The sequence below is a fragment of the Ischnura elegans genome, chromosome 7, assembly GCF_921293095.1.
Source record: "Ischnura elegans chromosome 7, ioIscEleg1.1, whole genome shotgun sequence".
NCBI lineage: Eukaryota > Metazoa > Arthropoda > Insecta > Odonata > Coenagrionidae > Ischnura > Ischnura elegans.
This window is the reverse complement of record NC_060252.1, coordinates 78519845-78544605: the sequence shown is the minus strand read 5'-3', so window position 1 is coordinate 78544605 and position 24761 is coordinate 78519845. Positions and strand designations below refer to the sequence as shown.

The 24761-nt window shown below is 41.7% G+C and overlaps 1 protein-coding gene across 4 annotated transcripts in view; it reads left to right on the top strand.

Moving 5' to 3' along the window:
• The window catches only part of LOC124162049 (zinc finger protein AEBP2), a 138052-nt gene that overhangs the window by 93629 nt on the left and 19662 nt on the right, over nucleotides 1-24761 (top strand). For 2 of the 4 annotated variants that reach the window (XM_046538385.1, XM_046538387.1), the window contains exon 2: nucleotides 23087-24014. In XM_046538385.1, the coding sequence (XP_046394341.1) occupies nucleotides 23087-24014 (928 nt within the window). Of the gene's footprint in view, nucleotides 1-1215; nucleotides 2189-18812; nucleotides 19156-23086; nucleotides 24015-24761 lie in introns of those variants that run through there. The other 2 variants (XM_046538386.1, XM_046538388.1) reach the window with 2 other exon arrangements.

The following is a 24761-nucleotide window of genomic DNA, read 5'->3' as shown; positions in this document are numbered from 1 at the left end:
TCCATAAAATAATTTTGCCGTTTGAGTTTTTTTCCGGAATGGAGGCATGTCTTAGGCATTGAGGTATGAAGTGCTTTTTCCGGGGTGATGTTTTCGAAGTTCCCTGTGGTTTCCATCCTGTGGCCTTTGCCTACGTTTGCTTGGGTGCCTCTGCCACTGTCATCAGATTTTCAGGGCTCAGCCTTGAAGGGAGGGGGGTTCATTATTTTTTCTCTGCTTTTCCTCCGAAATTCGGAATTTTATATCCGCTATTACAGTGGGAAACTTAAATATGGAAGTAAAGAAACAATTTATAAGAACCTACATCTGGAGTATGCTCCTATACGGAAGTGAGGCATGGACAATGACCGCAGCGGAGAAAGCAAGGATAGAGGCCTTTGAAATGTGGTGCTACAGAAGAATGATGAAAATCAAATGGATCGACCGAGTTAGTAACGAGGAAGTCCTAAGAAGGGTAGGGGAGAAGAGAAGCCTCATGAAAACCATAATAAGAAGACGGAACAACCTTATAGGTCACATCTTGAGACATGATGGCCTGATGAAGATAATCGTCGAAGGACAAGTGGAAGGCAAGAATGGAAAAGGAAGACCCCGAGCAAAATATATGGAACAAGTAAAGAGAGATGTGAAAGAGAAGAAATACGTAGGAGTGAAAAGATTAGCTGATAGGAGAACTGAGTGGAGAGCTGCGTCAAGCCAATCCTAGGATTGTTGACCAGTGATGATGATGGAGTACCTGACATTATTTTCATAATGCTGTGTATTTTATTGCAATGGCAGAGTTGGGTCTCGGAAACTCCTTTTGGATCACGGAAAGAAATAGAGGTAGCCGTAGAAACGTCGCAAGTAGCCAAAACCCTGACCCCCATGGAACCTGTGGGACCCACTTAAACTATTTTATCATTGATTGCATCGAGATAGTGGAGTGGAAAGTGGGGTATCGTTTACGTTTCATGTTTTCTGGCCCTCCTTCACCTAAGTAACAACCCCGGCTTGAAGCCGGCCGCCTGAACGCCGTGAAATACACGCGCTGACGAAATCCTCGCCCCGCATTCGGCGGAGGTCTCCCCTGCCCGCGGCGTGCGCGTCTCAGCGGGGGACGGATCGACCCTTCGAGAATAGAATGCGAGTCCGTGGGGTGTTTCTCGCACACGCGCGTGCTTTTCTGTCGTGTCGCGTGCTTCACTCCCGCTGGGCGTCATCCGCGCTGGCCCATCCGGTGACAGGCCGCACGGGCCCGCGGTGCGTTCTCTGCAGGCAGCAACGCAATACGCCCAGTGCATTTTGGGTACAAATTCTCACCCCTTTCCGAGCATCCTTGAGGTGCCTCAATGGGAGTATCACGTAATGCTGGTAGGGTTGACGCTTTACACCCTGTGAAAGTCAGCGTTCAGCATTTTTGTTTTCTAATTGAAATATTTCATCGGACTCCATTTCAGAAGTTGGATTGTTTTCGTCTATTACCAATGCTTTCCTGATATTCTCAAAGAGTACGTATTGTCCGTATGTTAATGAAGAGTTTGGAATGTTTTGAAGCCCATGTAGGCTCTCCTCAACGTTGTGTGGGAAATTGGGTGTTTTATTGTATACAGGGAATTCCGTGAATGTTTCGAAGGTGGAAGCTACTTCTGATATGTGCAATAAAGAGATGGAAGTGTCGTGTTCCATGAAGTACTTGAACATTGGTGTGCCCAGTTTTAGTTCTCTGCCGATTTCGAGGCCAAAGGATGTCCGAGCACGTGCAATAACTTATAAGACCTGCTAACTGTATCGGGCTCGCTGCAGTGACTCGAGAAGTGACTAGGATTTGTACACATTCCATGAATGCTGGGCGCAGGATGTGCTTCGTGGGAGTATGTGCGAAATTATTTCATTATTGGAAGGCCTCTCATGTTTGTTATCTCTAGGCGAGGCTTGCGATTGGTTTTGTAAGGAGTTACTTCCGCTCTGCTTTAGTTCATGTGTCCCCGTAAGCATCGAGATGTTGTCGCAGTCTCCAGATCCCCATTTAAGTTTGTCCACTGACCACCCGCAAGGGAGCTATTGTAGTTCCGGAGTCCTTTGGAATGGGAGATGTGTGGTTTGAGTTGTCGTCGTAGTTTCCAGTTGGGTGCATGGATGGCCAGTTGAGGGGTCGCAAGCGTAAGAGGACGGATGGATCGCCACCAAAGGTCAACGGTGACTCGCAGTAAGATCCCAGTCCTATATTTTCCAGTTTCCTGATGCATTCTCATTTATCTTGAATGATGTTAGGCACGATGTGGTGGAAGTTCGTAATATTGTTGAAATGTTCGTAACATTGAAATATTTCCACTTAGATTTATTTTACACTACGCGTTTCGTCGTTACAACGACATTTTCAAGTGTGAACTACCCAGGAGGAGAAGATCATTTGGACGAGGACTCCATCCGGACAACCACAACCCGAAAGAAGACAGTGAATGAGTGCGGGGTACCCTCACCCATCCTAGAACCTTTCTTTCCTTCCCCCTCACCCTGCTTCAGTTCGAGACCCTAAAAACGAGCCTTTACCCCCCCTCCACAGCCTTCAATATCCTCACTTCTCGTCACCCAAACCCCATTCTCCATCTTACTCCCCCCTCCCCCTTCAAGCACCTAGATATATAAGGAAAATCTTTAAGACTTTTTTCACACTTGAAAATGTCGTTGTAACGACGAAATGCGTAGTGTAAAATAAATCTATAAGTGGAAATATTGCAATGTGTCATTTCAACAATATTCTCATTTAATTCGAAGTTTCGAATGGCGTGGAAGTTTGGCTATCTCTCATAATTTCATCTTGCGCTAAAGTTGTGGAATTATTATTGTTTCTAGAGAGAATCTCACAGCATGACCGCGCCGAAGGCGCGTATATTCCTGTGCTCACCCCAACCAGCCAGTTTATAATAGTACATGAAAAATAGCGTATGTGTACCGTTGTTGGTGTAAAATGATGTTTGTTAGAAATACAAACTAATATATAATTTTTTTACTTTGTACAAAAGCATTTCTTTTGTACGAATCTAATACATTGATAAATTGACATTAATTATTGATTTTTGATTTATATTAGGATACATTGTTATAGCATACTTTGGTTATTTAATGAAAAGTTTATATGATTATGCACGGTGACCTGAAGATAGCGCTCATGCATTGAAACGATTGGTGATCAAGTTGAAGGAAAATTGCCAATAAAGTACAGAAATATCTGGTGCTCATTAATTATGAGAATGTTTCTCTATGAATTTGTGATCACAGATAATCCCCTCGTTATTTTGGCGCGTATGCCAGCCTAAGCTGTTAATCGATGCTTTGAGATTCACGTTTTAATGGTATTCAATAGCATTTCAAGTCAGCACTCAATCGTCCTTTTCTTGGTGATTTGTGTTAACGCATCATGTTACGTAAGAGAGGTGTCATCAAATCTCGCCTTGCACTTTTTTACTTGTCAAGGTAGAAAAAGAATTAAGTTACTCGTTTTTACTCTATCCTAATGCATACTTCGAAGTTTTAGGAAGTAAAAAATATCTGGGACTCGGCCTGGATAATTCTTTCTTTGGAGAGGCGTTTTGATCTAATGGATATTACAAGGTTGGTCAGAGTGATTTTTAATTTTTAATTAATGGAGAAGTAACACATAACGAGACATAATAAAACGGTTGGTCATTTCACGGGTGCATTTATCGTGATCATCGGTATATTCTTTGTGGTAACGTTGTCCGTAATATTTATTTCAGTCGTACTTGGCTCTGTTGATGCTCCTGGTGTTTTCGTCAGTTCTAATGTGAAACTAAAATCTTTGTTTATTTGTCTAACTTGTACGAATGTCATGTTAGCGAAAGGTTACTAGTGTTTTTGTGTGTTGTAAGTGGAGGCATGTATACTTACGCATGAAAAAATATTAAATATCCAGACCACTCGAGATTATACCTAGGATAACTTCTCCTTTGCTTTTGAGTGAATCAGTGGCATAACTAGGAATATGCTTTGGGAGGGGGGGGGGGGGGGATGGCCTGGGGTGGCGACGAGGGGTGAAGTGGGGGATGGGTCAACGGCAAATTAAAAAAATGACATGTCTGGAAATAAAGTCTATATCATTTTGGCCCTAAATATTTAAGTTTAAGCAGATGCAGTCATTACATGTCAAAACTTTTCAATGGCTTTAAATAATTTTTCTCTGAGGCTTTGGGGGAGGGATCTATCCCCTCATCCAACCAAATATTTTTGTGAAACTAAGCTATTTAAAGATTGTCTTTCGGCTAAATTTTTAAAATTTTATCCCCGTGTTTTTATGGTCCTAATATACGCTATTGGCACGTAGTTCGGTGTTCGTTTTGTGTCGTCCCAAGGTCCTTTGACATGGCAAAAATAGCATGCAATTTGATTCAACCTTCATAGTCAACGCTCATCAATGTCTCCTAATGAGATATCCTCCATTGTTTACTCCTTAGCGATTGCCATTTGCCCTTGTCATAGTTAAGTGAAAGAATCATACCGCTGATTGGTAGTCGCGGGAAGGTATTTTTTTTAATGGGCGAGATTTTGCCGTAGTGGTCTTGAATGATTATTATTAATCGCTCTTAACTGGTCAGTATTGCTTGGGGAGATAATTGGGATACCATTATTTCTATTTCTGGCACTGAAATTGTCTCTCTGTAGTAACATTCTGCTTGCAATTTTTTTACCCGCCAAAATTACCCTACCTCTTGATTGTTGGTGACACCCATGCATATTGCCTCCTTGTTTTACGTTTTATGTATATCCCTGTTGCACCTCCCTTATCTTGTATTTAGGATATTCTGTACTTTTCTCATGGGCATCTTTGGTTGTACCACCGCCTCCTACTTTTTATCATCCCCTGTTCCCGTAGTCCAAGTGATCGTGAACAGGGTTGCGCTTTGAAACCACTGTCTCCATTGGCTAACTATTTCAACGTATTTTTGTTGGACCTCTATAAACATATTGTATACATGTCACATCCATCGCTGGCAAACATAATTTTCCAACATTTAAGGATGACTTTAAAAAATTATTTTCTCTCTTTCGTTTAGCCTTTCGATACCAAGTGGTAGGATATTTTTTCAATTTCATCGCAGTACAAAGTGGCTCAGTGAAAGTACAAAAAATAGCTGGTATTGTGCGGAAATTCCTCAGAGAAAAAAATCATTGTCCTTAACTGGGATACACATTGCGGGCGACTCCGTTATAGCTATCACCGTGGTTAGTCCCGGTAAAACTTAGAAAAATAGCGGTATTTTTCATTTCATCATCATTGAGAAATAAGCGCTCAAACAATTGATTTTCGGAGAGGATTGCACCTCCGTCATTTCTCCTGAAAGCCTGGAAAGGCGAAACCTAAGTCGAGTCATGTGGCCAGCATTAATGGCATTGCCCAGTGATCGCGTAGACGGTATATTTCTTCAATTCACTAAATGTTAGTTTTTTAGACATATGTTGTAACCCAATAAATGTTAAAACGGTGCCGTTGTTGTCTGTGGCGGCGGGGTAAAGTCCTCTTCTGCCAAGTAAAAGGTCGCGGGTTCGAGTCCCGCCTGGGTAGGTGGTCCCTACCCAGGGCATGGTTGTTCGTGCAGGTGTTAATGAAATCTTGTAGAAAACCCCGATATAAAAGGCCGATGTGAGCTGAATAAATTGATAAAACTTATTGCACTGTCCACTTGTGTATTAATAATAACAACGCGTTTTGACCTGATAGGGGTGAAACGCATTGTTATTATTAATAAAACAGTGGATGGTACAATAAATTTTATCATTTTATTCAGCATGCTGTTCCACCATATCTCGCCAAACACAGTTGAACCTATGTTAGCTGTTTTCGTCCATATGGGAATAAAAAAAATCATCTCTGTGTCGCTCAATAGTACGATAGTCAATTACCCCAAGGTATTGAGGACCCGCGAACGGTGAGCACTGCAACGCGTGGAGGTGGCGAATGCTCGGTTTGCCCTTCCATCTTGTCTTGACGGGAGCGATGGCTTCTTCGTCCCGTTTCCACAAAATTGGTGGAGCGTCGGGCTCTGGCTGGAAGGCCAAATGTCGAGGCGCCCAGCCAGTGGCTCAGGGCAGACGCCTTTTTTCAAGGACGACCTCAGGAACTTTAGAGGGCAGTTTTTTGTGTTGTCTCCCCCGATCCATCCCGCTCCAAATTTAAACACCATGTTTTATTAGATGAGAATATATTCAACCGGGCTTCCATCTGGGTTTTATGGTGGCAATATTCAGTGGGAAATCGAGATCATTATCCTGATATGCTGATGGCAACTCATGGCTCCTGTTTCCCGTCGCTGTTGAAGGTGCCGCAGCAGAAGCGGTCAAACTACGCAATTCCGAGAAGCGACGATATATTTCTTCATTAGTGAGTATGTAGCCGAAATTGCGGCCGTATTTACAACTTATGTTAATTGATTTTTTACGTATTGAGCCCTGAATGCGAATGTTCAATTCTATAAAGATAATTTGTTTAGGAAAGGTCCGTCTGCATATAAAACCCTTAAATTATTGAAGTGTCTCCCCTACCATTATCACGATTGATGGCTTACCATCTATAGTCGTAGACATATTTTGTTGTGTTGTTTCGTAAACGAATGTGGTAAAGTGATAATAAACCGCCTGCATGTCTCATACTGCATACATGTATGTATTCTCAAGTATGAGAATGATTTGATGATTCTATAATGGCAGAAGAGCAATATCTCTTGAATTTTTAATTGTATTATTGTTCATACCTTTAAATGATTTCAATAGCTTTTTGATACCTAAGAATAATGCCTTTTTCATATCACGAATATTTATGCTTCGTTGTATCAGTTTATCAACAATTATCCTCTTGGAATGCAGAAAGGATTCTCCTGTTTCCCCCCGGGTAATTGGCTATAAGTCTCCCGGCGTTTTGATGAGCGAGTCGTTTCAGCAGATCTCCTGAGGATGGAAGCTAGTCATTCTTCAAAGAGTCGGGAGGCATGCAGCCGATTACCTGGTGGAAAACCCGAGAATATTTTCTACACTTGACCCCGGGAAAATCTAAGATCTTACATCCTCATGGAGTTTTTAACGTACCCTAACGCATCTTCTGTAGATTAGTCCGTTTCTATTTATCTCCTCTTACAATATCTCTTATTTATCTCCCCTTATCAATTTCTTGTCTTGCTTTGTTATAATCTCTTGTTTGGTTTGAGATGAAGAGGGAAACCTGTCATTCGGCTGTCCGAAAGGAAGATTGAAAAGGTAAACGTGTTCTTTAGTGAAGGTGATCAATATTCGACAAAATGGGCAAGGTAAACTTATTTTATAAGAGGACTGCCGCTTAAAACTCACAGTTTGAACGTCAAAGTATGTTATCTTCACCCTTGATGCTATTTTCTGTCGCTTCATATTTCCCGAATTTTCACGGTTCCAATTTTATGCTAATCTGATCGTGACTCGATTCGTTGAGGTGTGCGAGTGTTTGGCAATCGCCAGTTTTGTAGGTTGTGAGAAAATTCCGTTCCAGTTGGAGGATGTATTTATTAACGTCTTTCTAACGAGAGGATGCGTTTGCGAAAATTCTCATTGAAAACTACGAGGTCTGAAATAATAAATAGAAATAACCCCAAGGCCATTTTGTGCGTCGGGACTTGCTTTCTTAAAAAGAGTTGTGCGGTGCAATAATGAATACATGCTCATTTCCTCATCCTGGAAGCTTCTAGATTTATTTTCAGAAAATCCTTCTCGTAATGTGCCTGTCATTGTGATGGAACATGTCCATTTTTGTGCGTTTTCGTAATCGATGTTGGTTCTGATAGTCCTCGTGAATTTCCTTTATGATTGTTGTTCGAATAAGTGTGTCACCCTTGCGGTGACGGATTTGCGATAGTATGTCCCTCATTTTTACATTGGTGAACCGGATTTAAATCCTAGCTTGAGTATTGTTTGGTATATTTTTCCGCATTCCCTAAATATCGTCCTGAAAGCCGCTACGGGCGTGTGGCGATGATCGTTACAACACCCGTCTATTTCGGGAGCGAATGAATGAGGAAGCTGGCGCTAAACCGAAGGACAAACCATGGAAGATGTTGTTGAAGGAAGTGAACTCTGCCGGTTTCAATCCGTGCATAGTGATGAAATATCTTTCCATTTTGACCAATTGAGTTAGAAGCGTTTACCGACGTATTTTGGCTTTCAAATATGAATGATTTTCTTGAGTTTTTTTTATTATTCGTCGCGGAAAACCTTCCGTATTTCAAGTTCACCCAGCGGATTGGCATTGCCCTAATTTCGCCACTCCATTGTGGCGGACAGCAAGGTCACTATTAGGCCCGCTCTGATAATCGGTTCGTGTCGCAATGGATCGAAGAACTTGGCTGTTGCTTTCGTTTCGACATTAAAGAGAGAGCGCCGTGCTGCTGTGGTAGATATCCTGTTGGGGAGGAGTAAATATTTGGGGAGGAAGGTAAGAGGTCGTTGGGAACTAATTCAGCCTCAGGGCATTGAAATGGACACGGCCTTCAATTTTTTGAAACTTTCGCCTAAGATGCTGGTTGCTATATCAAGGAAATCTAGTTCTAGGGAATCTAGATCCCCTTGAAAAATCGACCAGCATCGGTCGTGAAACGTTCTGGCCACCCAATTATTATAGGTGCTGCGAAATAGCCCGATAAGTATTTTATCACCACAAATGAGAAATAATTTTTTTTCCTAGTTCTAATAGTCAAAATATAATGGTAGCCTTCTCGTTGAAGTCACGCCATTTATTTCCCAGAGCTTTGGTGTTTACTCTTGAGGATCTATTGACTGCCCTTGCTCTTCCATCTTCCATCTAACGTAACGTCGGTATCTCAGGATAGGAATCCGGCAAACAATCGAATGAAGGTTGGGAGCATTTTTGGGTCGGTGAGAGAAGTTTTCATTTGGCGTCGGAAAAATGAAATTTCTTGCAACCTATTGGCCAGATTTGGAAATTTTTTGCAATGATTTGTTACTCGTATCAGGTTAACAATGTCGTCTGTAATTTTTTTATACTCTATGCATATGGGGACATTCGTGGGCGTAGACGAGAATGGAGAAGGTAAGATGGACAAAAAAAGAAAAGGAGCGAGGCAGATCTACGATACGGTGGGTGAGGAGGGGAAACGTTTTTAGGTGATAGCGAGAAGACGAGGGGGAGCGAGTTCTAAGCGAGGAAGGGATATTTGAAGTCGTATTAGAGTGGAGGTCATTGATAAGCGGGAGAAGATGGAGGAATTATTGTTAGAATATGGAGTGGGCCCTATTTTGATTTAATTAGGGAAGTGCAAATGTTGGATTGCGGTTCGTCGGGGTGATTCGCTAAGGGTTCAATTCGATTCTTCGTATATATTGTTGACGGCTTCACTTTGTGGATATTCTTTGCAATAAGATGTAAAAGTTGTAATAATTTTCATTAATTTTAATCGCTATAAACGCTATTCTCTTATGCACACTTTAAAAGCTGTCTGTCTGAGAGAGAATTATTGATAATGACGTGCAAACTTGGACACCGCTTGAGCGAATTAAAATAGTGTTGAAAATTACTGCAGCAGTTTGTATCTTATTCTTTATTCTTCATAAAGAAACGCAGCAGTTATACTTTAATTTTATATCGACCCACCCAGGTACATTAGTGTCATTTTATACATTTTTTATGTCACACGTTAACCCGGCTTTGCTGGCATAATCCTTTCTCAATAATCACAGCCTTCAGTGAGCATCCTTCAAATGGATCCCCCGAAATGCCCCTATCTTCATTGGTGCCCCATTGGAAAATATTCCTGGCGAACGCCTTGATTAATGTTGATTGAGATCCGACTGGGGAAAGGGCCAGGGAACTGTACGGCTTCGAGGCGGGGCTATTGATTCATTCGTACGCACTCTCCAACCTGCATTCGGCGTTGGGGGAGTGCATCTCCCGCGCACCCGACCTCCACTCCAACACCGAAGGGAATAAATGTAGGTGTTCGGTGTTTTCCTGTGGAGGGGGAGGGGAAGTACCTCCCCACTAATAAACACGGCTGGGTGGGGTGGGGGTCCGCATGTGTCCGTCCCGCCGTGGGGCGGGTGAGGCCTCCGCCGCCGCCGTCTGCCCCTCTTCAGCTGTGGGACGAGTGGAGGGGGTCCACTTCCCCGCTCCGCGACCTTGGCGCGGGTCGTTCAACCATTTTGGGAGACGGCGGCGGGAGGATAGAGAAGAAGAGACCCTCCCTCCCTCCATCCGCTACGCAACGCACACGCTTGCATCGTGGATGTGGCCAAAGTTCACCTATCCTGTATTTTCCTTACATACCTGTGTACATTTTACATAAGTGATAATTTTTAGTTCACTCTCATGTTATTGGAGAATTCTGAAAATCACATGGACGGACAGGGTGAGAAACGAGGAACTATAATAGAGAACTGTATAGCATCCATAACTTGGGAAGGACGCTTTGGATAGGCCAGGTCATGTGCACAATTATGGCGTAGGTAATATAATGTGGGAAAAATTGAATAAAGTTTCGTCGAAGGCCAATTGTACTTTGTTCATAATGAGAAGAACACGAAGAGGAACCTTAGGAAACTAGAGGAATTTACTTGGGAATGGGATAAATGGTGGACTATAATACAGTCACGCTATGGTTGCAATTGAGGTAATTGCAATCATAACATTACTGTACATTGCAACCTGCACACTATTTTACACACTTATTTTTGCATTACTGCACATTATTGACTTCGAATTGCAATTGCTATGTGGCTGTCACTGATGTTTGTCGTTTTGTTTCTCTCGTCATTCTTTAGGGCTGCATGGTTTCATTTGATATTGTTTTAAGTGCACTTCTAAGTTATAAATATTGTGGTCTTAGGAACCTTTTATTTTAAGTAAAAAAATCAATATTTCTCATTACAGTCACTATGCATTCATTCATAGTATTGTAATCATAACATTGGTGTTCTGCAGTACACCATTTCTCCCATTCCCGAGTAAATTCCTCTTAGTTTCCTCAGGTACGTCTTTGTGTTCTTCTCATTCTGAACAAAGTACCATTTCTTGGCCTTCATAGAAACTTTCTTCCATTTTTCCCACATCATATTATTCACGTAATCATTGTGCACATGGCCTGGCCTATCCACTGTGTCCTTCTTTAGTTAAGGATGACCTACAGTTCTCTGTACATTTGATCATCAGAATTCTCCTTCGCCACCGAGTCTGAAGGCTTCTTTTATTTTCTGACCATCAAATGCAGTGTCATTAACGACGACATAATAATAACAGTGCAGGGAATACTGTAATAGGTTTTCGTTTCGTGGGCGTTACCGACTCGGCGCACACGGAACGGAAATTGATCCACGCTCGTCGGCTCTGAGCTGTTTTTCTGCCTCTTATTTTTAAACAGAATATTTATTTATGAATTTAGACTGCGTTTTAGAAACAAAGGTTGTATTTCGGCAACAGTGAAAATTGACGTCAAGTTCCCACAAAAAAAAACAAACTGTACAGTGCACTCGGTAAAAATAATGAAAAACACATTAACGCAATGCAATCTTTATATTAAAAAAATATCTAAAAATACACGAACACCTCTGTGTTCAATAACTTACATACTATTGTAAATACCTTTAGATTTCCTAATCGAAAGAATATTTACTACGTTTTGCTTAAGTTACCATTTTATTAATTTAATACAAATTAATCGTTTATTTATTTTGGATTTTTTTGCAAGAACCTCTGTTACAACTCTAATGTCGGCTAATCTCTTCATCGAATGTCTTTATCGAATCGTTTTAGGCTTAATTTTTGAAAGTTTTTTTTTGCAACAGCTATTTTTTTAATTTAATAGCTTGGCTTAAAATCCGCTCTTTTGAATATTAGTGAAAAAGTTAAAATTGTGGTTGTAAAATGATCGATATTTGTTCTTTTTCCCTTTTTTTTTCTTTCTATCATCTTTAAATTTTCTGAGTATTTGTCGACTCTTGACAACATTTACTTATATCTAAAATAAAAAATATTTAACTTTTGCATCTGAGAAATTATTAAGGTAAAATGTTAAAATTTTATTTTCAAGATGCTGATAATAATCAACCCAATCTCCCTCGAAAAGTTGGTGAATGTAGTCTTCGTCTTGAAACGAGTAATGCGTCACGGAGAAAGACCATTCTGGTGGGAGTACCTAATGCCTTGTCGTCTAATTTATGAGGGTACCACGGTAGTAATATCATTTATTCCAGTTAATGCTTCTGTTTCAGTATCCACCAATAGTGTTCGTTTTTTTTAAATTTTATTGTAAAGCAATCATTTGCACCCGTTCTTAATTCCACATTCTCATGGATATAATATTCAATACCCGTTCAGTACACGTACGTTTGATTTAAATTTATGCTGAAATTATCATTTCTCTCAGCTCGTATTTCCATACTCCCATGGATATAATATTCATCACACATGATATCGGCCAATGTTTCATTAAGTGTGTGTTAATAGTGATTGAGGAAGTGTTTTGTTTTATTTAACTGCAATTCCCCCCACCTCCCTTCATCACTTGATGTCACGCCTTATGTTCGCAATCTAGGTGTGGTGTTCGGTTCATATGAATTGGTTCATGGTAATGACTAGGTGTTTCTAATTGTTCATGATGGACGGAAGTATGGGTAATCACGGTTCGGTCAGGATTAGATTAAGTGAACTGAATCAAATCGGGAACGCTGCGTGAAGTGCGTGGTTCACCGTATAAGCTAGCGCGGATTTTGATGGAAGTCAATTTTATTCGTCCTAATATCACATTTGGAACGGCTTGAAATGAAAACAGGGACACAAATTCATTCGGTGCATGCCGTCGAATTGTTCATTTGCCTGTTTTTATTGCGAATTTTCCCCAAGTTCATGAATTCTATGGGAACTTGGCCAGAATTTGGCTTCGTTTGCTTCTAAGATTAGAAGAAAGTTGCTTCATTTCCCAATCGTCTTTGCTGAGTCAGTGACTGAGCACATCCTCGTGCGTCTCTAAAGTGAGATGTTTGAGGAACCCAAACAAAAATTCCTACGAGTTGCTCCTGTCTACTTCGGTTGAAGTACTTAGTTCTCTTCCCTGCTCTAAGATGCTCGCATTTAATTTTGGGCGTATTATTATCATTAAAATAACGTGGTAAGACCAAGACAGATAAATCTCCCTGATATTTTTATTTCCATCTGTATCCAACAAAAGATCCAAAATGAGCGTTTTTTTGCGTGGTTTTCGGCAAATTTCCGGGGCATGGTAAAAATGGAGATGCTGACGCTTTCCGCCTTGGGGACATCCGCTAACGTCACCGTGGGTCTTTTTCGAGTGTCACCCGCAGGCATTGCGACACTGTCGAGTACATTTTTGATTTTCCGCGGTTATTTATTCAAAATTTATTCTTGCTGGTGCAAAAGCTATGAATGAAATTTCCTCTGCGTATTATTACCATGGAAGCATGCACCATCGACCGACAATTTCACAGCAGGAAGCTTTGACGTGACGAATCGCGGTCAGGAAATTGAGAGGGAAAACCCTCGATTTAATGCGTTAAATTTTGAAACTGTTCCATGTGATAATTCATTTTCATATTTTTTTCTTGCGTATTTGGTTTCTAGCGTTCAAATAATGGCGAATGGTGAGTGCGAAAGCGTGCGTGTTCTGTATTATGAATTAGGCCTTTCCTGTGTATTCTGTGTGACTCGATTCCTAGTTTAAGGCCCATAAATATTTAACCGACTTGCTTTGATGAATCACGTCAAAAAATTGTCATTTATGTCAAAAGAGTGTTATGCAATAGTTTAGGTACTAATATCGTTTTTTCCGTCTTTCGAAATAGCGATGCCATTTCCATTCGCGCTTGTCTTTTGGTGCTTCGGTGCGTCTTGTATTAGTAAGCGAGTTTATTTTGTCGCAAGGCGTTGGTTTTCATTTAAGTACGAGGTTTTTATTCTCGTAATTTCAAGTTCAAAATAAGTTGAAAAAAAAAACGCCCCGGAAACGTAAAGGTATGGGAATCCTGGTGTTGCCTGTCACCTGTCAGATATTTTTGGCCCAGGCCACTGAACGTAGTTCCTGGCGTCGACCTTGGGCCGAAGGAAATCCATCTAAACCGCTGCTATACTACTACCTTTTATTAGATATTACGAACTGTAGCAGCTGAGGATGGAATAATATATCCATTTATTATTATTTTCATGACTTTTTAAAAAATGCATTCTTATATATTTTCGTGGTGTCACTAGCGGAGACGCTTTCGTTTGTCTGCGATTCCCGATTGTTCATGGATGATAGTCTCACATTCACCATGAGTAAAGCAATGTAACAAGAAGAAACACTGGTATATTGTAATGTCTGTTTTTCCCCGGCGATTAATCGCAGTGAAGATTCCCCTCTCACACCTCCATATCCCCCTCCGACGTTTCGATGTGCAACTCGTCTATCGCCAATATCCCATGGTTCGTGTTGGATTCATTATTGGATTCCTGAATCCCTGAGGACGATGGGCGATTTGCTCATTGAAACGTCGGAAGGAGATATGGAGGATCTTACCCGGTGTGAGACTCGAGAAATCTTCACTGCCAAGTTTGTTATAATTTGAAATAGATACTTGCTATTTATCATGACCATTTTCGACCTAGGTTTCAATGTTACTACATCATCTTCACATTGAAAAGTAGGTCGTAATAAATTTTATTATCGTGTAAGATTGCAAGTATTTATTATTTAAAATGGAAAAATTCCACTCCTTTACGCTTCAATCTTCGGATTTTAGTGGTATAATTGAACTTCTTCCTATGAAACAATCCCTTAATCCAATGAAATGTATTATAATGAAGACATTGATAACGCTATTAGATTGATGTGAAAAAAATGCACGCGGATGTTTCGTAACAGGTTCCACTTCGAAGGTGCGCGCATAAAAATCGAATTTCACCCGCTGAGAATGCTTCCCAGATGATTTTTCATTCAGTACTTGGGCTTGCGCGTCGAGGGCGTGTTGTTTTGGTCGTCCGCCCGGGGCGGTGGTGGTGGGGGGAAACCGCAACATTGGCACCGTTCCATGTCATGGCCCTTCCACGCCGTCAGCGGAGACTTGATGCGGCGACCTTCTGGTTGGGCGGCGAGGGATCGCCTTACCACTGGTTCGGCCACAAACCGGTTCGACTCTGCGAGTGAAAACAACGCGGTCGAACAAATGTATAACCTTATAATCGCACTCGAGGAGGTGACTGCGTGCTTCAAAACAATTATGTTCTCAGTTTCAACTGGGCAAAAGTAATGTTTAAAATATTCTGATAGCAATTCAAGTTAGCCTACTTAGTGTACGTATTATTCAATCCAAGTATTTTTTATGTAAAAGCATTTCCTGCAGTCAGAGCCCCATACAACCGCTTTCATTCAGCTCGAGTATTCGGATTTTTCACGTAGTCTTGATTTTGTCGTATGACGACAGTGCGTTTTTTCTTCATAAATCTCGTGCTTTGGTGAAGGTTTATCGTTGTTGTTGCAGCCCCAACTCCAAGTCTTAGCCATTCCTTCCATTTACCTATGGGCTATTCACCCCAAAGGTATCGCAAAAAATTTAAGTTAAGGATTTCTTGGTGGTTGTCCTTTTTTTAGCAAGAATTTTTCCTTCCAAAATATTCTATAAGGACATGAATTCTATATCAGTTTCTCGCCAAAAACATTTATATTTAAGTCCTCAACGATGCAACCATGAGGAAATCTAGCGTGCTACGACCAGTTATTTCATGTCAGTCGATGAAGTGCAGTGGTAAATATATATTGTAATTTTATTGCAAAATGGCAACTACTCCGTTTCTCGATTGTACTTAATTAATGTATATCATGTTTTCAGGCTACTTAAGGCGGATCCACATTTCTCTAGTGACCAAAAAATCACTGTAATACTCCATAAAATTTTATTATTCCGACCTTGGGTTTCAACTATCATATGGCCGTTATCATTATACCTTGATAATGACTGTATAGAAGTTGAAACCTTGGGTCGGAATATTGAAGTTTTGCGGAACACTATAAAGTGATTTATTTCGCCCTATGGACTTAATTAAGTCGGAAATTTCCAGCGGCCTCCGGTTGATAGGGTCGCGGGTTCGCTCCTCGCCGCGCCCCATTGTGTTTGTTCACTTTCCTCGCATGGCGATGGTGTTGCGAAAGCTCGCTGCAGCCGGCTGCATTCCCACGGCCACTCTCGCTCACCTCACCTCCGTCCGCACTGCAATGGCTGGGGTGATCGTCGACTCTGCAGCTCGGCTACGTATCTATCGTTTGGTCCGGAGGGTGAGGTATCTTTTTCCGTTAGAAATCTCCAACATCCCTGCAGGCCTAGAGAAACAACGTTGTCTCCTCATGGTTGTGTTGCATATAATCTTTGAAGGAAGGTGACGTGAGCTCTTTTCTTCCTTTTTTAAACTCATCGGGAAACAACAAAGCGCTTTAAGCCATTTTCTAGGATTTAGAAAACTTTTAACTGATGGAGGCGGAGGTTATAATTTTATATTTTCGTCTTATATTTGCTTAGGTGTCGAAGTAATTCATTCGAACTCCTTGTTCTTGGACGCTTAAAATTCTTGAGGAATGATTTGAGGCTTTAAATTCTTGAGGCATATTTCCACATTTTGAATTTAATAATTATAAGCTTCTAAAGGTGGGGTAATGTGTTATCAAGTGTAGATGGCAGCTTCCTGGTGTCCACAGCCTAACTAATGTGTAATTTTATGAATCTCAAAAGTCACGATAAAGGGCATAAAATGACGTATTACGGCACGGTTACTTGTTTATCTTGGCATTGATATATAACGAAAAACAAATATGTTTACTTGCGACTAATTGTAAGAATCCAGAATTATTTACAGTTGTCGGGTGAAGTTTTCTAACTAGTCAATAGTGTCGTAGTGATCGGGTTACTTTTTTTCAAATATCATGTTATATCCATTATCGCTCTGAAATCAATTTATTTGAATTCGCATCCTAATTACATACCTGGTGAAATATTTTGTAGCTTGGTAATTTCGGAAAGAGCACACCAATGTGGTTGTTTCAGTATTATTTACAAGGGTTTCAGTTGAATCAGCTCCCTAGTGAACTAGAAACTGTACATCTCACCAGAGGCGTAGTTTCATATGGCGCTTTGGTGGGCGGAAGGGAGCTAATATCAATCGAATAGCCTAGTCTATACTCCTGACTGCTGGGTGTTTATTCTGGTTCTATCTTCGCCATGGGTTAGCGATAGCTAAAATCAGATAGCGACGGGTTAAAGGAACCCCTGTTTTTATCGTAGTTATTGTTAGCTTTTGCTAACGAAAGATAGTGCAGAAATTTGCTACTCTCGTCATGATTGATGTTATTTTTAGTGATAGAAAATGTTAGCTATAGCCAGACACGGAGACGGGGTTGGTGTTATCTGAGCTAAATAAGCCTTTTCGAAAAATATTTTTTACGACCGAATAAGCACAAATTTAGTTGACATATGATCTTTTGTTGAAGAACTTTTGTGTATAATGCTATATTTATAAATTTTTGCTTGAACTTTTCAATAAAAATTCTAGGCATCTGGCGATACTTTACTCATATTGGTTATGCTGATAGTTTCGTTAAAACGAATAAATTCATAGTTTTCTGAAGGCCTATGAAGGCGACATGGACTTGCAGTACATGGACGGCAGTGGTCCTCACTTTCAGAATTAAAATTGAATTGTATTACAATTAGGACCTCTTTTCCCCAAATTAATGCCTGGACATTGCTAACCCTTTGGCGACGATAGAACCAGAATAAATGCCCTGATAATGTCACTGGGATGATGATATAACCGTGGGTGGTCGAGGAGCGCATTCTTCTTTCCGGTCCGACCGACTCTTTTCTTGATCGCCCGTCTCTTTGCAGCCGTCGGATAGGCTTTCGGAATCGATTCCCTTAAATCGATCGCCCTCTCACCCTCTACATCCTCCTCTTCGACGTCGTCTTCTCGAGTCAGCTGCTGGTCGGTCCCCCCCTCCAATTCCCCCCTCCCGCTCTCAAATGCTATTCAAGGTCTCGACGGACGTTGCTTCCTGCTGGCAGTCCCGCTTTTTCACGCGGGGCGGCAGCACCTTCTGCGCCAGGGCGAGACGCATCATCCCCTCCTCATACGCAAAGGCCTTCTTCCTTTTTTAGCGGTTGTGGTCGTCTAGGTTCAAGGACCTGTCTGCCATTCGTTGTTTTTTTCTCTGTCGTCATTTCTCGCCTCCTCTTATCATTTAAAAACCCTTTTCATGGCGATCTCTGCACGTGCTTTTCGCGAAAAGCGGGAGCATATAATGACGCCGCCGAACTCTCTCTAAAGATATTTTGAGTGTCGGTGATGTTGTTTCGCCAATTCCTTTTCTGAAGGCCCACTGATCCTCGCCTATTTGAAATTTGATTTTTAAATTAATTTTCAATGCTTTTCAAATCGTTAATAATGCTCTATAAAATGTAAATGATCATTCTTATGAGCGTTCATCGCAAATGATATTTATTACGAGCATTTCAGATTTTTGCATTCGATTTTTAAAATTTTTTAAAAGTTGAATTACAACGTGATTTTACTCCTCTTCTGGGGTAAATGCCTTTTACTAAATCATTCGCGGTTTGTATTATTATTATGTTCCTATGCAGGCAAATGTATGGCGGATTTGTTGAATTCATTTTGCGATGCAGGTGCTCATATGGTGGTTGCCTAACCCTTTTGATATTCCCGCTTTGCATTGCGATCGTCATTTGTTTCGTTGAAGGCATACCGGGCAAGCCCCTGCTTGGCCTCGCATTTGCTTGCTTTATCTTTGAGGACGCTTACATTGCTCCTCTAAGTTAGTCACCATGGGTTGAACCGTGATTCCTGCATTGCAAACCATGGCCTCACAATGGAGAACTTGATATCCTGCGTGTTCAGGCCTCTTAGTGATTCCCTTTCAAGTTGGCGTCCTAAGGTGTGGTGGTGCAACGGTTAAGCTATTTTCTGTGTGCTGATGATGCTGCCGCCGGCGATCATCATTTACCCTTGCTGCGAATGCATTTATCTTCTGTGTGTTTGTGAACTTGATGGGAGTGCAGCACGAACCGTTTCTTGAAGACTCGGCGCTGGACTTTGAGGATGCTGTGCGAACCGAAGGTTTTCTTGCCAATGTAAATGCTTGATATGTTACGGCTTGCATTTAGAAGTGAGCATTTACATCTCTTTTCGTGTAACTTAGATTGCTTTTCTCAGCACTAGTACTTAGAACGATGGTTGCTTTGTCTTGGAATTTTCGCGTGGAGGAATTTTATTGCGGACTTATTAAATGTTCGTGTTTTTTTTACGCGAAGGCCGTGTGTGCAATTCCGATGGATCTGGCGGGAAGTCGTGCAACTCCCGCCGCCTCGCTCAGCGACACCCGCTCTCTAACCCAATCGATCGTGAAAACGTTTTAACTTGAACTGACTAAAAATCGCCCTGATGTCGACACAATGCTTTTGCAGAATCTGATTCACATGCCCTATGAAATCGCCTTGAATGAAATTAAGCTTGAGTTTTAACATTGGTAAATATTGTATTGTGTTCTTCCGGGAAAAAAATTGATGAAGTTTGAGAATAAATCTCCCTTTAACCATGGCTCTTGATAATGCTCCACCATGACTAACGACTGCTCGGAAAGGAATCGAAAAATACAAAATTTTATTTACATTAACGAGTGGATGCTAATTATTGGTGAATACTAATTTTTAAAAGCATTTATCCCCCTCTATTGGTCATAAAATTTTTGGGGTTGAACTTTATTTTCCTGATTCGAACCAACCGGCAGTCAGCGATTTTCGTCGTAGTATTGTTGAACCAATCTGTGCCTATTTCATTTTAAACCTATTGCATCAATGCCCTGACTGTTTTTTGCAAGCGATTAGCTTACCGTCATTTTTATTGCCCTGAGATAAGTCATTATTATCACCATGAGATGCTATTAATTCTAACATTGGTTTGTGGTGGTACATTCTGGTGTTCTTCTGAATTTTAAGCGTGAAAGCTGACTTTACCCGCTCGATGCTCTCTCATCGGCCATCAGTTCCTTTCACCTTTTTATGCTAAATTGAGGCGTTACTGTCCGTGAACATCATTAATTTTTTTAAAGAATAAAATTTTATTAATGAGGTGTTATGGTATGGCATGAAATTGTGGTATATATTTATTCAAGCCTTTGAATTTGTATTGATGAATTCAAGCCGCGAAGTAGGAAATTGATATCGATGTGAATAGCTTTGTATGGAGTGGATAAATAAAATTGACTATTCATGAGAAATTGATTGAGGACTTACCGTTGGTAGATCTCTCTTTATAATTGACATTCGGGAAATAAACGGAGAAGAGGGTATCTTCAGTTTTCCAGAATGTTGAATTACATCGATGCTTTTAGCATGGGCGTAGTCATAACGCTATGACGATGATGATGCCGCAGGATACCTACCATCTAAAGTAGACCAATAATAATTGTTGGTAAATACCAACAATCGGCTTCTGCGGATGAAGCAATATTTAATGGCAAAATCCGAGATCACGTAATAAGTCCGCTGACTACGGCGATAAGGATGGCTTTGCAGTTGGTTGCTGCGATTGGAAATTTTGTTTCCATGTAATTTAGTCCTCACTAAGAAGAAGTAACAGGGTTTAAATAAAATTTATTTCATATTTTGTACAAAAATTCTACTGTTAGGGATTCAATGTTTATGCTAATTTGGGCTCTAAATTACTGTGCTGCCACCTTGAGAGCTCTAGCATACATTTCAACAGTGCACCCTAATATGACGCACACCGTTATTGTATATCGCTGTTCAGCTAATTATAAATAGAATGAATTTTCAGCAGTTATCTTGGGTGTATTCTCCAAAGGTACAATGATAGCTGATCGGTTCCGATAAAAAGTATGCCAGCAGTATTTCGTTTGGAGTTGCTATTTGTTTTCTTATGATTTAGCATCGAAAATTGTTTTTGTGGAGAGGGATAGTAGTTTCACGCATTTTATATGGTCTCGCCTTCATGAGTACTCGACAAAATACTGGGTAGTGTCCATTGAATGTTAGCTTGTTTCAGCCCTTATTTCATGGTCCTTATGAGGGCCATGCCTTATTTCTTGCAAAAAAGCTCGAAGAGTTAATGGCGGAAGACTAAGTGAATGATAGTGGATGGAGTGGTATGAAATGTATAATGGGCAAAGAGGAAGTCCATTGTGGCAGTGTCCGCAGATGAGATTCTTCCAGAACCCGAGGCCTATTGTGTATGTTAGCGAAGCAGTCCTCTGGGGCCATTGGTTCAACGCGCTAATTGGTGGACACAATGCCCGCTGAAGCCGATGTCCGTTGGCAGGTATTAGCGCTGTGGTGTTAGAGGGAAGTTGCACCGAAGTTGTGCCGACTACTAATGCTGGCAATACAGCAGTCGCGGGTTGGAATATTTTCTTCGAGGACTCGGGAGTCAACCGATCACTCTTCTGTCCGTAAAATGAACGGAGAAACTTGGCTCTTATGAAGTGGCCTTTAATTCTTACTTTTTTATTGCACTTTTTTTCCACTTAACGTTCGACCGTATGAATTTTGCTCGCTTTTATCACTGTCTACAGATAAAGCGCTCCATATTTCAGTAAGGAAAGATTTTGGTTCTTCCTCTTATACGAAGTGAATAGACCATGTGACTATGGTGTCATTGAGCACCTTGTGCTATTAAGGAAATGCTTAAGTTCTTCCGGTATTAGTTCGTTTTAACTAATTTCCTTGAGGTTGTCTTTTCTCTCGTGGAAATTTTAATGAATTTCACATTTCCTTTCTAATCGGATGTACGATTGTAGTTTTCGATGTTTTTTTGCCAAGTTATTCCCTTGCATCTTTGGGGCACTCCGTGAAGGTTAGGATGAAGGTTAGGTTAGGATGGTATATTTTATGAGGAAATCTGTCATAGTGAAAGTTGTGATGTTATTTGTGGAGGTGTTATTTAAAATACAGGAATTCATCAATATTGAATATTGATTCTATCCCATATTTCTGTCGTGGCTGCCTTCAATGGGAGCCAAATTAATTTGCATTGATATAACACCTTTATCATCACGCCTGGTGATGTTATTTGGACTAAAGTAATTTCTCTCTGGTAAGAAACGTCATTGGAAATTATCTTGTTTGCATGTTTGATTTTTTGTCTTTGCATTATGCTTTGCAAACTGGAAGAATATTTTTTTAATCCCTCACTGCCAGTGCTTCTGCCTGTTTCTTTAATAGATGAGGGTAGAGCTCTCCCCTAGCCAAGCCACTGTTGATAGCTGACGCTCAGGGTGGGGAGCCATACCTTATCCTGGGTAACCTTGCACCTCCCGGTTTTTTTCGGGAATCTCTCTAGGCTTCTCCTGGATTTGAAACTAAGATCCTCAAATCAGAGGCAGAAAGCTCTGCATTCTATGCCTCCATATACCCTTTGAAAATTTCCTGATGACTGCAAAAGCATTGCTATTATTTCGTGAGGAATCGAATGCATCTATAATGGCCGGCCTCGGTGCGGCGGGATGTAGATCTTCGCCTGCCAAACAAGAGGTCGCGGGTTCGAGTCCCGCCTGGGTAGGTTTCCCTCTTCGTTTTTGTTGTTGTCTAAAGTCGACGGCAATGCCGCCAGGTCAGGAGTAATTTCAGCCTTTTGAATTGCCGGCAAAACGGTTCCGATTTTTGGAACGTAATGCGGAAGTTTGCGACACATACGGCGGCACATAAGTTATGAAGAAATACCCACATCTTCCTCGAAATACCAGTACAACGTTTTAGGTATTTAGGGGAGGGTCTCGGACCCCTGATATTTTCTTTAAATGTATTTGAATGAATTAATACACATATGACAGGGTATCACAGCATGCCGCACCCATGAATTAGCTCATGATTCATTATAAAATAATTCAGACTACGGTACTTAATTTCCTCTTTCTTTTCGGGAAAGGGGGTAGGGCGGGTCCCTTCCCCTTATATACACCTCTGAGTGGTTCTGTGTGTGCCATGATAAGCGGTTTATGGCTTTGAATATGTGTGTTGACTCCTTTTGTTTTGTTTTCCCTCGCAGTGGCGTCGCGGCGCTCAGCTCCACCGACTGTTCCACCTCGAGCGGCAACAGTGACATCACCGAGCCGGGGTCCCCTTACTCGAGTCCCTCGTCGTCCTCGGCACTACGATCGCCCGCTTCCTCGGCCGCCGCGTCCGACGAGAGCGATGACTCGCGCACGGGGTCCCCGCCCGTGGAGGCGACGGCCGCGGCCGACATGCCTGCCGCAGCCGCCGTCTCCGAGGCCCCTCCGCCCCCGGACGAGGCGTCGCCCCCCGACCCGTGGCTACCCGGCAACTGGGTGGACGACGCGGGGGGCGGGGGAAAGCGCCTCTTCTCTTCTGGGGCTTTCAAGAGGGCCTCAGGGTCGTACCAGGGCCACTTCCAGAGCCTCATCCAGTGCTTCCAGGGCAAGAAGGCCAAAGAGGCAGAAAGCCCTCCCGCCTCCACTCCGCGGAGCTTCCACCTGAACCACCAGCAGGGGAAGATCACCGAGTACTTCAAGGCGCAGATGAAGCCCCCAGGGGTGAGGAAGGAGCGGCTGGGTGCGGTTCTGAGTCGGGGGGCGGCCACTACTGGTGCCCCGGTGGCGGCTGGGGGTAAGGGGGGACAGTTGAAGGCAGTGCAGAGGGTGGACTCGGTGTTTGAGGTGGAGGAGGAAGAGTACTATGGTGAAGGTGGGGCAGGAGGAGATGAAGAAGGTGCCAAGGTAGAGGGACCGACGGTGGCAGCGGCAGAGTCTACGCCAGTGGGGGAGCCCACCTCACCCATCCTGTCTGTGCCCAAGACGCTTCGCTTCCCTGTGTCGTCTGGCGGGAAGGCGTTGGGGCAGCATTCGAGTGAAGGGGGTGGGGCGGGTTCGTCTACCGGAAGACCGTCTGCTGTGTGCCTCTGGTCCGAGTGTCAGCTGTCGTTTGAGTGTGGCACGAAGCTGATGGAGCATTTGCAGGTAAGCTCGTTTTTAGTATCTCATAAGTGCATCAATTGCAGGGGTCATAAATCTTTCAAATAATTGCAATATCCATTTGTTGAATGAATCTTCGGCCAAAATCAGGTAATATGCTTCTGGGAACACCATAAAAATGTAACATTTTCATTGTGGGAAGACTGGAGAAGAGTCAATGCAACATTTTTATTGTTATGTGTTACTTTCAACCTTTGATCACTTATTTAATCTCCAGTGATTGTTTCTTTTATACTTAATCTTCATTAGAGATAAACTTTTCATAAATTATTTACTTTCTTTTTATAATTACATTGATTTCATGTATTTATCTCTTGTAGTTATAGAGTTGTTAAGAAAAAATCTGCTATTCAATTTTGGAGGGATACAAAAACATAGAAAAGGTGTAATAATTTTTGGATAACTCACATATCATTTTAGGGAATGCTAAATGACTGACTTGCTGATCAAACATGGTTGTTGGGGGGAGGAGGGGGGTGGAAGTGTTGGCAGAGATGATTGCTTTTCAGTTTTGGGATCCAGAAAGCCGAGATGAAAAAATGCTTTTAATTTTCAAGACAGACTTTTTCCCCTTCATTTAAAATAGGAGAATCTCCTGTCATATCTCCTGAAGATAATTGACGGGGATAATCTTTTTACTGCCAATAAGCTAATATATTGACTTTTGTTGGATACAATAATTAAATAGATATTCATCCTAGATAAAAATAACAATCCCCATCATTCCTCCAT